This window comes from Gadus macrocephalus, chromosome 2 (assembly GCF_031168955.1).
Source record: "Gadus macrocephalus chromosome 2, ASM3116895v1".
Lineage (NCBI taxonomy): Eukaryota > Metazoa > Chordata > Actinopteri > Gadiformes > Gadidae > Gadus > Gadus macrocephalus.
In genome coordinates this window covers 20574369-20589304 of record NC_082383.1, presented here as the reverse complement: position 1 = coordinate 20589304, position 14936 = coordinate 20574369, and the positions used below count along the sequence as shown (strand labels likewise).

The 14936-nt window shown below is 42.8% G+C and overlaps 3 protein-coding genes and 1 long non-coding RNA gene across 5 annotated transcripts in view; 2 read left to right on the top strand and 2 right to left on the bottom strand.

The window, feature by feature from the left end:
* Window positions 1-1706: 1706 nt before the first annotated feature.
* Window positions 1707-2198, bottom strand: LOC132452472 (histone H3). Its single transcript, XM_060045124.1, has one exon. The coding sequence runs from the start codon at window positions 2158-2160 to the stop codon at window positions 1750-1752; it is 411 nt and encodes a 136-aa protein (XP_059901107.1). The 5' UTR covers window positions 2161-2198; the 3' UTR covers window positions 1707-1749.
* Window positions 2199-2681: 483 nt separating this feature from the next.
* LOC132452513 (uncharacterized) lies at window positions 2682-5017 on the top strand. Its single transcript, XR_009524365.1, has 3 exons — window positions 2682-2806; window positions 4413-4512; window positions 4806-5017. It is a non-coding gene; the product is annotated as an uncharacterized LOC132452513 (long non-coding RNA).
* On the bottom strand, window positions 3338-3799 carry LOC132452504 (histone H2B 1/2-like). The gene has a single exon (XM_060045167.1). It carries the CDS (start codon window positions 3772-3774, stop codon window positions 3397-3399), a length of 378 nt encoding a protein of 125 aa, XP_059901150.1. The 5' UTR covers window positions 3775-3799; the 3' UTR covers window positions 3338-3396.
* A 7328-nt stretch (window positions 5018-12345) lies between the features above and the next one.
* Window positions 12346-14936, top strand: part of LOC132452481 (properdin-like) — a 9218-nt gene continuing 6627 nt past the window's right edge. The window contains exons 1-3 of one of the 2 annotated variants that reach the window (XM_060045142.1): window positions 12346-12501; window positions 12543-12690; window positions 13265-13409. In XM_060045142.1, coding sequence (XP_059901125.1) covers window positions 12636-12690; window positions 13265-13409 — 200 coding nt within the window. In that variant the 5' untranslated portion in view covers window positions 12346-12501; window positions 12543-12635. Of the gene's footprint in view, window positions 12691-13264; window positions 13410-14936 lie in introns of both variants that reach the window. The other variant, XM_060045136.1, reaches the window with a different exon arrangement.

The following is a 14936-nucleotide window of genomic DNA, read 5'->3' as shown; positions in this document are numbered from 1 at the left end:
GAAGAACTGGATAAATGGGAAGATAAATCATGTAGCTATAGGGCCAAGATATTAATCATAAAAAAATGTGTTGTGTCAAAGCTGCTGTTCTTGGCAACCATTTTTCCTCCTAAGGACCAGACACTTAAAAAGATAAATAAAATGCTTGTTAATTTCATTTGGGGAACCACAAGGGAGGTTACAAAGAGAGAGCTTTTATATAAAAACAAAAAAAACGGGGGGCTCGGAGCTGTGGACCTGGGGCTAAAATTAAGAATTGCATTTTGTAAAAACATTGCATCTGGTTTTAAAAGAAAGGCTGTTTGGATAGGTGAGGCCTTGAGCTGGACCAAAAAGAGGGGTCGTGCTAGAAGTTCACTGCCTTACTTTAAAGTAATGTATGGTGATCTTATAGAGAAATCGGTACATCTGAATATTGACTGGCTTGGAACGCCCAGTAAAAATATATATACTATTGTGTGTAATGACTTATATGGTGGCATTTTCCCCTATAAATATCTAGAGGATACTGAAAAGCAGGTGTGTCTGAAAAACATTTGGAGCAAAACTATATCTGAAAAAAAGAGACGTAATGTGGCTGGTCTCAGTAAGGAGACTAGCAGTTAGAGTAGTGGTAAAGTGGAGCTGTTTTGTTAAAACTGTTAAATGCCCGATCCATAATTGTGATGAAGATGAATCAGTTGAGCTTGTAGACTGCCAGAGATCACAGAATGTCTGGGGGAAAATGTCACGGATTGGTTTTAACGTTAATATCACATATGAGGCTGCTATGCATGGAGTTTTCGAGGAACGCATGCCTGCCATGGATCAGGACTTTTATTGGTCCGTGGTGTGCACCATCATCAACAAACTGTGGAACACTAGGTGCGCCATGGTTATAAAACAGGAATCCATCTCGGGAGAGGTGGTATTCAAACTGAGCTAAAAAGACAACAAACTCTTGACTCCAGAGAAAAAAGAATGAGACCATGGCACTTATTGGCATTGTGAAACTATTTAAATGTATTGTATTAAAATGTGTATTTTCTTGAATTGATTTGTAAAACCTTCATTGCTTAAATGCAATTTATTAAAAAGCATGGGTGTCCTCCGGTCTTACCTCTTCCAGACATGTTCAGATGTTCCTGGTTAGAACGCTGCAGAGAAATGCCTGATCGGTGAAATGCTCTAGTATTTATATACTAGAGCATCTATCTAGGTCTTTGCTCATTGGCCATCTACAATTTGAAAAGATTGGACCAATCACGATGCAGTTAGATCATGACTGTCAACCTCAAGTGGTGTTGGAACAAAATCAAATGTGTCCCTATTGAAAATGAAGACGTAGAAATAGATATATAATATAGAATTGAGTTGTACATCAATTTCATTGCTCGCTAAGAGGTATCTTAAAATCTAGTCAACATCATTTGACAATTATACCATCCGCATGTAGATGTGTTGAACTCTTATCAATCCAACGTTGAACACGGAGGTAACCAAATTTTAATGTTATATTCCATCTAACCATATATAACTTTACTTTAAGAAGAGATACATCGGCCGCTTTCATAGGCGGAATATATTTAAACTTACTGAAGTAAAGGGTTTATTTTCTGAAATTCACCCGATTACATCGCATCTAGGTTTAAGTAACCTAGGCCACATCATTTACCTAACGGCAATCATGGTTGACCAAAAAGGAAAATTGCTTTTTGAACTTTTTAGGTGGCTCTTAAAAGAGCCTTTTTGCAGACTAAACTTGTCAAATTAAGCGCGCTCTCCGCGGATACGGCGGGCGAGTTGGATGTCCTTGGGCATGATGGTGACCCTCTTGGCGTGGATGGCGCACAAGTTGGTGTCCTCGAACAGACCAACCAGGTAAGCCTCGCTGGCCTCCTGAAGAGCCATAACAGCAGAGCTCTGGAAGCGGAGGTCGGTCTTGAAGTCCTGGGCGATCTCCCTCACAAGGCGCTGGAAGGGCAGCTTGCGGATCAGCAGCTCGGTGGATTTCTGATAACGACGGATCTCTCTCAGCGCTACTGTACCGGGCCTGTAACGATGGGGCTTCTTCACGCCACCGGTGGCCGGGGCGCTCTTGCGGGCAGCCTTGGTGGCGAGCTGCTTCCTGGGGGCTTTCCCCCCCGTGGATTTACGAGCCGTTTGCTTAGTTCTTGCCATTTCAGATGAGTTTCCTCTAAGTTGGGTAGCTGACTGCTGTTGAATTGACTTTATATAGCCAGTCCCGGAGAACAGCCACACGCTGATTGGTCCTTTGAAACACGCTATGAGAGTCGTTGAATACAGAGCCAAAGTACCGCCCTCATGAAGCACAACCCTTCTTTCTAACCATCTGCTTAGTGCGTCCAGGAAAGAAGAATGAACTCTGATTTATCAATGTATTTAATTGATTCGAGGTCATAGTATAGGCCTACAATCTTCATTATACAGTTTGCTTTTTTAGCGTCATTCGACCATGGTGAAACAGCAGCTTTATTTCGATTTACTGCTTTGAGTGAGTTAATTTAAGATGTCAAAACGCCTAAAGGCATCGAACTATTTCATGAGATTAAGTAAAACATTTTATTTTTGACAATTTGTAACAACGATGCATTCATGCCTCATTTTGAAAATATTACGGATAATAACCAGCAATTTGATTGAACAAAATATATTTTGGTCTGTATCCGGCGGCGTAGAACATTACTTTAGTACTTCGGTACCACTTTCTGAGCTAGATTTTCTTTGTTTAATATACAAAATGGTGAGCGCGAAAATCCAACTCTAGTGGAGGCTGTGGAGATGACCAGGGGAAATAAATGACACGGTAGGTAATACACAAAAGTGTGGTCCTCTATCGCATCCCTCTTCGAGATAAATGGCCCTATCGTGTTTTATCGTAAGAGCCACTGGCATGCTTATAATGCGTTACTGAGTTTACCAAAGTCCACCAACCCTCTACTTCATATTCGGATGGCCGCCAGTAGGTTTCATATCCAAATGCACATATTTTCGTGGTTATGTTTCCCAATTGCATGTCAAACCTCAGACATAGGCCTATTTGAAAATCAATTACTGCAACGCCGGGACAAATTCCTTAATGCAATCGTTAGAGCCACACACAATCCATATCTGGACGACGGCTCATGCAAGGCAGTTACATTCGTGCTTCAACCACTATCTTTTTGCAACGAAATCAACTTGATGAGCGTAACTAGAGTATTTGCATAACGTTATGGTGACATGATTAAGTCAGGATTTGGATACAAGTCTGAATCCCGTTGCGTTGATTGTTCAAACACTCGACAGAATAAATGGCTAGTAGGCATAGAGTCCGCTTAAATAATGGGAAAAGCTCTTTTCGCAATTGAGTGGTCCTTAAAAGGACCGTTTGTTGGTAAGACCAGATGGTGGAGTCTACTTGGAGCTGGTGTACTTGGTCACAGCCTTGGTGCCCTCAGACACGGCGTGCTTGGCCAGCTCACCGGGGAGCAACAGGCGGACGGCGGTCTGAATCTCCCTGGAGGTGATGGTGGAGCGCTTGTTGTAGTGAGCCAGACGAGAGGCCTCACCGGCGATGCGCTCAAAGATGTCGTTGACGAAGGAGTTCATGATTCCCATCGCCTTGGAGGAGATGCCGGTGTCGGGGTGGACCTGCTTCAGCACCTTGTACACGTAGATGGCATAGCTCTCCTTCCTGGTCTTTCGGCGCTTCTTGCCGCCCTTGACTGCGGTCTTAGAAACGGCTTTCTTGGAGCCCTTCTTGGGAGCGGGTTTGGCAACTTCAGCAGGCATGATGTCAATGGAATGAGTTGGTTGTGATCCACTGCCATATTTAAAGGAGATACATGCAAATTTACATGTGATAGTCCTGCTTTGCGATTGGCTAAGATATACCGGAAGTCAGAGTTACGTTGGCGGGTGGAGATGGCTCCGCCCGCCTAAGTACTTCCGCTCAATTTCCATTCAGTGCTAGTCAAGCCCATAAATATAGAACACTAGATGCGGCGGCGTCTAGAACGTCACCATAGGCCGCCATCTTACAACAGTAAATCGTACAACAGTGAATCTTTCAGGTGGAATCTGTGGTAGCTGAGGTGAGTCAGTGATCTGCACGCTAATACAACGCTAATACTCTTATCTCGCTGAAATATTGACGGATTTACAAACGGTTCGGTTTCTTACAAACATTAATTCTGGATGCTTGAACATGTTTAATTGCAGCTTTTATCTTCGAAAAACGACTTAATCGTGCAGCTTAGTTGTGCATCACGGGTAGGCTACTAGCTACCCAGTCATTTTACATAGATGGGAGAGGCAGAATTGCTCTTTCTTTTCAATATAATTTAAGTTGAACATGATTAAACTGAAGTTTCACATGATTTTCTATCGGGTTGGTTTGTTAAAAACATCTTGCATTATGAATTCTACAGGCAATTGCTGACAAGTGAAGATGCCTGACTTCTGTGCAGCCTACGGATGCGTCAATCTACGAACTCTCCAAACGAGAACCCGTGGGCTCACCTTTCACCTGTAGGATATTACAATATTATGACTTCTATCTTCAGGATAATCGTTAGAGACTTAGTGGAATTATATACAATACAGCTCCTGTTACACAGGAACAGCGGGGCTAGTAGGCCTATGATATAATAGTAATGCTAGAGTGTTGTTGACACAAGGCTTTTTAGAATATGTTTGTTAACACAATCACTGAATGGAATCTTGGACACTTTTTTATTGTTTTTAGTGTGGTTAATCTTAAATACGGATTGAAAATGTTGACAATAATTAATATATCTTGGTACATTTCTCACTTTTTTAAGGTTTCCCAAAAACAAAACGAGAAGGATTAAGTGGGAAATGGCCCTAAGAAGGGACAGTTTTGCTGCTTCTGACAGGTCACTGCTCTGCAGTGACCACTTCAGGAATGAGGACTTTGACAGGACGGGGCAGACTGTCCGGCTTAGAGATGGTGTTGTGCCAACCCTTTTCAACTTCCCAGCTCGTCTTCAAAGGGTACGTGTATCATTGACCAACAATAATTTAAGGTGTATAAGATCGATGTATCAATATAAATATGTGATTAAATGTCACCCTTTAGTTTTAGTGTCTAAGTTATATAATGTGTTGTTTATTACCGCACATTTTAGACACTCAAATCTTCTTTGCTTGTGTTTATTTTAGTCGGAAGACAACCTGGCAATGGATTTGATGCCTGATGTGAGTATTTGCATGTGGAATGTCACAAACTAATTAGAGAATCATATGGCTTGTTATATCAAATCCTTTATCTTGATGGTACCCAGGTCTATGATGGTGTTACTAGTCTTAGAGCCCAATATTATTTAAGGGTGGTACTCTGTGTAAATAGTTTGAAAAACACTGTCTATCTCACTTTCTCTGTCACTCATTCACTGGAATGAATAAACATGTGTGAACATTGAAACTACACCCAGGGGTATGCAACCTTTTATATTTTTGTCCAGAGCCACAAAACGCCTTATAAGTGGAGAAGCCTGTACAATTTCTTAAAAAAATCTTCTGTTGTGTTTTCTGTTGGAGAATTGGAGGACCTAAAAATTAATTCAGGCTCACAGAATTCAAAAGTGAAGATTGAATTGTTGAAAAAGTAAGTTATTAATTTCCGTATTACTATTATTTATATATTTGTATGTTTTGCCAAAACAACAGGGAGCTACTGGAGAGAGGAGATTGAGCAGCAAGATTGAGCAGATTGAGCAGGCCACTGACCACTTGTATGCATTGCCTGCTTGCCCTTCCCGTGAGGATGGACCCTGGCATTTCGGCTGCCTTCAGTGTGCAGAATGTATATAGTTCTCTGCAAACCTATGGTGGTACCATGCCTTCAGTGTGCATATTGTATAAAGTTCTCTGCAAACCTATGGTGGCATCCTGCCTTCAGTGTGTCTTGAACAACCACAAGGGTTGCACATATTATGTTCATATTTTATCGTATTTGTCTAAATGCATATTTGACTGTAGATAGATTTGAGTGAAGTAACCAACACAATAGATTGCTGAGTTTTAGTAACCCATATATTGATTTAACATAAATAACATGAGTACCTTGTGCATGTGTGTTTTTATTGCATCTGTTCTGTTTAATGTTAATTTCATGTGAAAACACATGGTTTTAATTACATAAATACATCTCTGTTCAGGGTGGGGATTTCATCATGCAGCTTTTGTTGACTTATATTTATAAAGGGAAATCTTGTACCTATTTTAGAACATTATTCTATTTTTCTTAGAACCTAACAAGTTCATAAGTATGTACTGTCATGCCTACATATCTGACGTTTATAATAAACTAAACCGTTTGAAAATCTGTTAAGAATTAAGCAAGTTATGGTTATTTAAAAGGTACATGTACCACTACCAACACAATGTTATGGGTGAGCAGTTTACTGTGGTAAGACGGCCGCCAGTGGTGACGTTCGACTTCATTGGCCAGCAGCGCAGACGAGACATCTAGTTCTATATATACTGTATTTATGGCAGGGGTCTCAAACTCGCGGCCCGGGGGCCAATTGAGGCCCGCGGGATGATATTTTGTGGCCATCTACTTGACATCAAAATTTAGTGTGAGTGCGGCACGCACGTTGTTGTCGAACGCACATTACTACCGAGTCGCTTGCCACGCTTTTTTATCACTTGTGGTAGGGTGACCAAATGTCCCGGTTTTGCTGTGACAGTCCCAATTTTGAGTTGCGTGTCATGACTCCCGACAATGTTATAAACACCAAAACTGAAATAGTAAAAATACTATAAATAATGTACAAATAAACAAAAAAAAGGAAAATGTAAACAATTAACTATTTACATGATTCCCTCCCTCCCCCTCCTTTCTTCTCCGGGCATTTAGCCATCTCACAAAAGTAAATAAAAATAAAACCACACACGAGCGCGCAAATCAACCACTTGCTTCACACTCGCACTCTGGGGAAGAGCCTGCTACTTTACGCACACCACTTGCACATTTGTTTTCTCAACCACACGTGAGACGGTGTTTGACATGCTGGATATCGTCAGAAAGGTCTTTTCATTGGCTATTAGGATAGCTAAGGCCCGTCCCCAACCCTTGCTGTCTGCTGGTGTAGCTGTCAATCAAAGTATACATGCCCCGTTTTGATAGTGATCGCCTCATTGGCTTGTAAGGCTTGTAAACGGAGGCGGTTCTAGGTTCTAACTTTTGGGGGGGCTCAACCCCAGGAAGCCACATGGGTATATGAAGTATATAAAGTCCTGTCCAAGATTATTTCATTCCACAACCTTTATTATCTTAGTTACTATGCTGTTGTATGTCTAAGCCAATAGCTGGCAGTGTCAGCTAAATAATGCAGTTCTGAACCACTAAAGTGATGAAAGGAAAAATGACTGTTGATGAAGGAATAATCAATGGATGTGAACTGTAATAACAAATTTGAGGTATATTAAATTTCCCTTGTGTAAGTTTCACTCAAAAATTACCATATTTCCCCTTTTTTAATTTACACAGTTACTGAAACACATTGGTGCAACATGTACTAGATTAATAATATGAGAAACATACAACTATTTCGGGAGCAATCATGCATCAATCTTGTTCTGATGCAAAAAAAAAATTCAGTCTAAAAAAAACGCTGGCATTATTTTATCAGCTGTGGGCGTTTTCATTGCCAAAACAACGTGAGCTAATCAACAAGTACAACATGTTCTAGACCAGTGGTTCTCAATTATTTCATTCCCACCCTAGTAGACAGACATTTTTTTGCGCCCTCCCTGAATTGAAATAGCCTACTATTGAGAACCTGCTAACATTTACTTATTAAGATAAAATTAGCGGAGATAACATCTGCAACAACTTAAAACAATTTCCAAGTTCAGTTTATTAACTCAATTTGTAACATTTAAATAGGACTGCTAAGTCTGTGTGAATCTCAAAACAGAGAAACACGAGCAAATGATTCACTGGGGTTTGCATTTAATTACAAACATTTTTAAACAGCAAACATTGGTCACTTGTCAGCTTCATCAGCTTATTCCCTTTCAAAAAAAATTACATATGTCCGTCGCCAGGCAGGTTTGGAATTTTTGAACGCGGACTACGTAGGCGGTACAATTCCCCCCCCCCGGTACAATTTTGGTGTGACAGTGCCAAAGTGGACAACTTGTGCGATTGTCCAAAGCCCCCAGGATCCCTTGCGGCACACTGAACATGAAGACCACGCCCAGGGTCGCTACAATATTTAACATTCAATATCTCAATCGCTATGAAGCGTTATTCAAGCATGAATAAAGACACCAAGTCCCTCTATCATGACTTTGTAAGGTCAAAATTCTTGTAAAACTTCTGACCCTTGGTATTAGGTTTATTTAAAATAAAATAAGTAACTTATTAAATGAATAAATAAGACACTAACACCGGGATTCCACCGGACGCGTATGCGCTGCGGAACGGTTGCGTCCTCTGCCTTGCGTCCATTCCTCAGGGCGCGTAACGGCAGCGTAGCGCTGCCTTGCGAGCCAGCTGTATTCACGCGAGATCACGCGATAATCCTAAACCTAATGTACTCCCCTTCCACTCCCAAAACTATTGCAATTAAATGCCACGCTTTGTCCTTTCTGACATTTTCCTCATAAAAAGGATGATTTGGTACATAAATGACTTCATGTTGCTGAACTTCGACAATGAGTCTCTCGTCGTCCATGTTGCCGACCCTCTGAGACCCTTTGATTGATTGACTGCTGACCTGGTGCCACCGGTCATGACGTAATAATGTTGATGTGAAGTTACATGAGCTGAGTATTGTGTTTTATTTGGAAAATTGACCGGATGCTCTATGGCTTTTACTTTTCACTTCCTGCCCTGCTCGATCTGCTCTGTTGAAATTGATGCGGTTTAGCAGCGGCTCGCGGCAAAAATAGAAATGCGACGGAAAGATAGCGCCGCTCCTGGGACGCTGCTGAAACGTTCCGCGGTGGGCCCGGTGGAAATGGTCTCATTGATTAGAGTGGAAGCGATCAGCAGCGGTGACCGTGACCGCTGCTGATCGCTTACAGTCGGGTACAGTGCCAAAGGAGTGGCAATCCGGGGTGGTGGTTCCCCTGTTCAAAAAGGGGGACCAGAGTGTGTGCCAATTTCCGGGGTATCACACTGGTAAAGTCTACTCCAAGGTGCTGGAAAGGAGGGTTCGGCCGATCGTCGAACCTCAGATTGAAGAGGAACAATGCGGTTTTCGCCCCGGAGGTGGAACTACGGACCAGCTCTTCACTCTAGCAAGGATCCTGGAGGGGACCTGTGAGTATGCCCATCCGGTCTACATTTGTTTTGTGGATCTGGAGAAGGCGTATGACCGGGTCCCCCGGGAGAAACTGTGGGAGGTGCTGCGGGAGTATGGGGTAAGGGGGTCTCTCCTCAGGGCCATCCAATCTCTGTACTCCCAAAGCGAGAGCTGTGTTCGTGTCCTCAGCAGCCAGTCAGTCTCGTTCTGAGTGGGTGTTGGTCTCCGCCAGGGCTGCGCCTTGTCACCAATCTTGTTTGTGATATACTTTGACAGGATATCAAGGCGTAGTCGTGGTTGGGAGGGGTTGCAGTTCGGTGGTCTGAGGATCTCGTCACTGCTTTTTGCAGATGATGTGGTCCTCATTGAATCATTGGCCTGTGACCTTCAGCACTCACTGGATCGGCTGGCGGCCGAGTGTGAAGCGGCTGGGATGAGGATCAACACCGCTAAATTTGAGGCCATGACTCTTAGCAGGAAACCGGTGGATTGCTTACTCCGGGTAGGAAATGAGTCCTTAGCCCAAGTGAAGGAGTTCAAGTACCTCGGGGTCTTGTTTGCGAGTGAGGGTACGATGGAGCGTGAGATTGGCCGGAGAATCTGAGCAGCGGGGGCGGTATTGCGTTCGCTTTACCGCACCGTTGTTTTGAAAGGAGAGCTGAGCCGCAAGGCAAAGTTCTCGATCTACCGGTCGAGCTTCGTTCCTATCCTCACCTATGGTCATGAGGGTTGGGTGATGACCGAAAGGACGAGATTGCGGGTACAAGGGGCCGAGATGAGTTTTCTCAGAAGGGTGACTAGCGTCTCCCTTAGGGATAGGGTGAGAAGCTCAGCCATCCGTGAGGAACTCGGATTAGAGCCGCTGCTCCTTTACTTAGAAAGGAGTCAGCTGAGGTGGATCGGGCATCTGGTTAGGATGCCCACTGGGCGCCTCCCTTGGGAGGTGTTTCAGGCACGTCCAGTGGGGAGGAGACCTCGGGGAAGACCCAGGACTAGGTGGAGAGATTATATCTCAACACTGGCTTGGGAACGCCTCGGGATCCCCCCGTCAGAGCTGGTCAATGTGGCCCGGGAAAGGGAAGTCTGGGGCCCCCTGCTTGAGCTGCTCCCCCCGCGGCCCGACCCCGGATAAGCGGATGACGATGAGATGAGATTTCTTTGGACTGTTATGAACATTTCAAGACCCAACATGAAGTATCAACTGTTTGCTAAGGATATCCACAACGATGATAAAGTTAGAATGCACCAAGGGAGGAGAAGGGTGAGGCTATTTGACCTAAGACACTAGGATATTTTTGCTCTATATTCGCTAAACATATTTATTTCAACGAATGTTTGACATTGGATGACATTCCTGAGATTCAAAGCTTTCAAACGGTGTATGACATGACTATATCACTCAACCTTATGATGCCGAAAATGTACCCAGCATGTTGGGGGGAAGGGGTGGTGTAACTAAAACTTGCCCGCCGGCGGGATTTGACGATTAAGTGGTTAACCTCATTATTATTCATTTTATTTAGTCTTTATGGTGCCTACTAGTCCATTTATATTTAAAGATGTATTGTAATGCATATTATATAATGATACAACAAGAAAATACAATAGATATATGAACAATAGCAATTGCACATAAAGCATTTTTTTTTACTTTTTAAAGCAATCATATAATTATTTATCATTGAGTAGGGGTTACCTTGATTCTTTGACGATTCCAAATTTAAATACACTTTTCCATGGTCAAACTCTTATTCCTAGCTATTTGGTTGTCACTTCTCAACTCAATAATTATTTTACAATGTACTTTCATTACTATATGAGATTAACTACCGTTATTTGATTCCCATTTTGTACAATCTAAGAAATAATAGTCATACAGAAAAGAATGATGCAGCGTAGGAAAAACACAAGGCCAATGGAGAACTATCTGTGTTGGAACGTAGTGAGAGGTGAGCTCCACTCTTCCCTTAACTGCAGGACACTGTTCCATCTGCCCAGGGGTTCATCCATCGATGCCAACCTCTTTATAGGTCAATGATGCCGACGCACCTAGTTGCAAGCTGGCTCCACTCTGCCTCGTACCTCTGACAAGAACCGCAGAGACGCCAATCTGTTCCTCACTACACCCCCCTCGCGACGAATGCGACTCTGAAAATAACCGGGTTTTCCAGGTTTCGTTTTGATTTTTGAGGAACTGAAAGAGGACTATTAATGTTTGTTCTAAATGGAAGCTGGGATCTCCCCACCATCTTGCAATAAGGGTCCACACCCATATGGGTGTGGACCCTTATTGGGTGTGCCTTTTGCACAATATCCCTTAACTGAAAACAACAGAGGGAAGAAGGAAAGAAATGGCAGGTAGGGATGAAGGAAAGGACGGGCAGGGAGGGATGTGAACATTAGTGTTGTTTAATTTCCACATCCCTCCCTGCCCTTCAATTCCTTCCTCCCTCCCTGTCATTCCTTTCCTTCGTCCCTCCGTACACTTCCTTTCCTTCCTCCCTCCCCGCCCTTCCTTTCCTTCTTCACGCGAAATAAGGAAAGCATGCAAAATAAAAGCACAGCAAAAGATATAAAAAAACACATATTTGTGTACTGCGTACGGACCACAAAACCAGTAGTCAAACCCACCTCTCCACCAAACACACAGGAGTGCAGCACAGAGGTTTGTTTTAATCGGTTTTCTCCAATGTTGATGGATGATTGAATTGTGTTTTGAAGATTCTGTTGGTTTTAGAATGTCAAACAAAGCTGTCCTCTCCTGGAAGAGCCGAAAGAGCAGGGCGCAAACCATGCAGGGTCAAAGTAGAATTAGTTTGAACTTTGAGCGCAGTGGCCATGGTGGACAATCTGAGCAGTCCACCACTTCACTGAGCAACTGCATAGAAAAACATTGGCTTCGCTCGAAGCTCATCAGGTGTGGGTGCCTGAACAGTGAAGGGTGTGTCGGTTTGCCAGCCGCAGACGCAATATGTAGGAGTTGTTTTGCTTGGAAAGGTAGCCAGGGGAGATATCCATGCCCCTTGCGGGAAACGAGCTTCTGTCAATATTTACAACAAACTCTTTTCTAATGTCCCCTCTGTCACTGCCCATTTCTAGCCATCTACTACTCACTGTTGGTATCTGACCATAGCTGTTGATATCTGATGGCAGCTTTTTTGTAGTCATTTCCCAGCTGTCATTTGAAATTAATCACTTCTTGGAAATACTTATTGCAATAACAATTGTTGAAAAGAGAAACTCCACCACCGCAGAGAGAGACAGAGGGAGAGAGAGGGAGAGGAAGTGAGAGAGAAAGAGAGGGGGAGTAGGAGAGGATCTCAGAGGGCTGAGGTTCTTATTCGTGAGAGAAACCTGGCAGCAGCGGACATGCGGGGTCTTCCGACTGTGGTTCTTCTGCTGGTCATTGCGCTGGGCCAGGCAGGTGAGTAGTCCGGATCGGGTAAAAGTGTAGTAACATGAGATGGCGATTCTAATAATAATAATAATAATATCTTTATTTTATATTGCGCTTTTCAGATACCCAAAGTCGCAAATTACAAAGTCATAGAGGGGGGGGGGTATTACAGACAGGGGGACAGTACAAGCAGGACACATTTACATTTACAGGCAAAGAAGGGGGGGGGGGTATTACAGACAGGGGAGGACAACACAAGCATACACAGCACAGGCAGAAAAAACAGAGTTATTGAGATGTAACAGGGGGTAGAAGTGTAGGCAGTTGGGTAATGGTGGCTAGGGATAGGGAAGATCATAGGATTGGGTGATTCTGTGTTTCCGCATTACTTGTCAATGTTGTCTAAGTGGTAAAAGTGTACTGTCCCAGTTTGTTACACCTTCTACACTAGCGTTTTTCAACCTTTTGTTATTACTGCAAGTGGTATGTGGGATTTCATTCTTGAAATATTTCAATTAATAACAAAACAATCGAAAAGTAATATCAATATCTAAAATAATTGCGTTGAGTTCTAAAAGTGTGTGTGTGTGTGTGTGTTTAGAGGGTCGGCGGAGCAGGTGTTTTGCTCGATTCAACCTGGTCTCCGGCCAGTGTGAGGAAGAGTTGGGTACGGTGGATGAAGATGACTGCTGTCAGAATCCTCACTATGGCTTCATAGATGCTGCTGGGGAGTGTCAATTCTGTGGGTCAGTGTACACACACACACACACACACACACACACACACACAAACTACAAGCCCATATCAACGCAAACATATCCACACACAGATACAGGGGCACCCACATCACACACAAGGCAAGGCAAGGCAAGGCAAGGCAACTTTATTTATATAGCACTTTTCATACACAAGGCAGACTCAAAGTGCTTCACATATAAACATTGTCATACAATAAAATAAAATAATAGATATTTAGCTGAAAGCTAAAGCAAACATAAAATAGAAAAAGGCATTTTAGTATTAAAATAGAAAATAAAGGCAAAGTTAAATGTATTTAAGATTTAGCAGAAAGCTATAGCAAACATAAAAGTCTTCAGTCTTGTTTTAAAGGTGCTCAGAGTTGGGGCAAGTCTTAAATCCTCTGGGAGTTAATTCCAGCTATTTGTTGCATAGTAACTAAATCCTGCTTTCCCATGTTTTGTGTTTACTCTGGGGATAATTAACAGATTGGTCTCAGAGGATCTTAGTGGTCTAGAAGGCTGATGTAGTGGAAGCATATCAGTTAAATATTTTGGGCCCAAACCATGTAGGGATTTATAGGTTAGCAACATGATTTTAAAGTCAATTCTCTGACCTACAGGAAGCCAATGTAACGATTTCAGAATTGGTGTAATATGATCAAATTTTTTGGTCTTTGTTAGAACTCTAGCAGCAGCATTCTGAACAAGCTGAAGCTTCCTCAGAGTTTGTTTTGGGAGACCTGTAAGGAGACCATTGCAGTAATCAAGCTTACTAGTGATAAAGGCATGTACAAGTTTTTGTAAGTCTTCGGTGGACATGAGCCCTCTAAGTCTTGCTACATTTTTAAGGTGATAATATGCAGATTTTGTAACTGATTTGATGTGACTGTCGAAATGTAAATCTGAATTCATGATAACCCCTAGATTTCTGGCTTTGATTGAGGTTTTCAGGGACAGAGAGTGAAGGTGTTCGGTTACTTTAAGCCTTTCCGTTTTAGAACCAAATACAATTATCTCTGTTTTGTCCTCATTTAGTTGAAGGAAATTTCGGCACATCCATTCTTTCACTTGCTCAATGCGCTGGCACAGCAGATCTATGGGCCGATAGTCATTTGGTGATAGCGATACATAGATTTGCGTGTCATCAGCATAGCAATGATGGTCAATATTGTTATTTTGCATGATTTGCCCTAGTGGGAGCATGTAGATAAAGCATGAATAAAGAGGGTCCTAAGATCGAACCTTGTGGGACTCCACATGTCACGTTGGTTGATTCTGATACAAAGTCGCCAATGGAAACAAAGTAGTTCCTATTTTGTAGGTAGGACCTGAACCAATTTAAGACGGTGCCTGAAAGCCCCACCCATTTTTCTAACCTGTCCAGAAGTAATGTATGGTCTACAGTGTCGAATGCAGCACTGAGGTCAAGTAGCATTAGTATTGAGATTTTGCCAGAGTCTGTGTTAAGACGGATGTCGTTTACAACTTTAATAAGGGCGGTCTCCGTGCTGTGCAGGGGTCGAAATCCTGATT

Excerpts from the sequence above, each read along its gene's own strand:
- LOC132452504 (XM_060045167.1), bottom strand. The coding sequence starts at position 3,774 with ATGCCTGCTGAAGTTGCCAAACCCGCTCCCAAGAAGGGCTCCAAGAAA.
- LOC132452472 (XM_060045124.1), bottom strand. The coding sequence starts at position 2,160 with ATGGCAAGAACTAAGCAAACGGCTCGTAAATCCACGGGGGGGAAAGCC.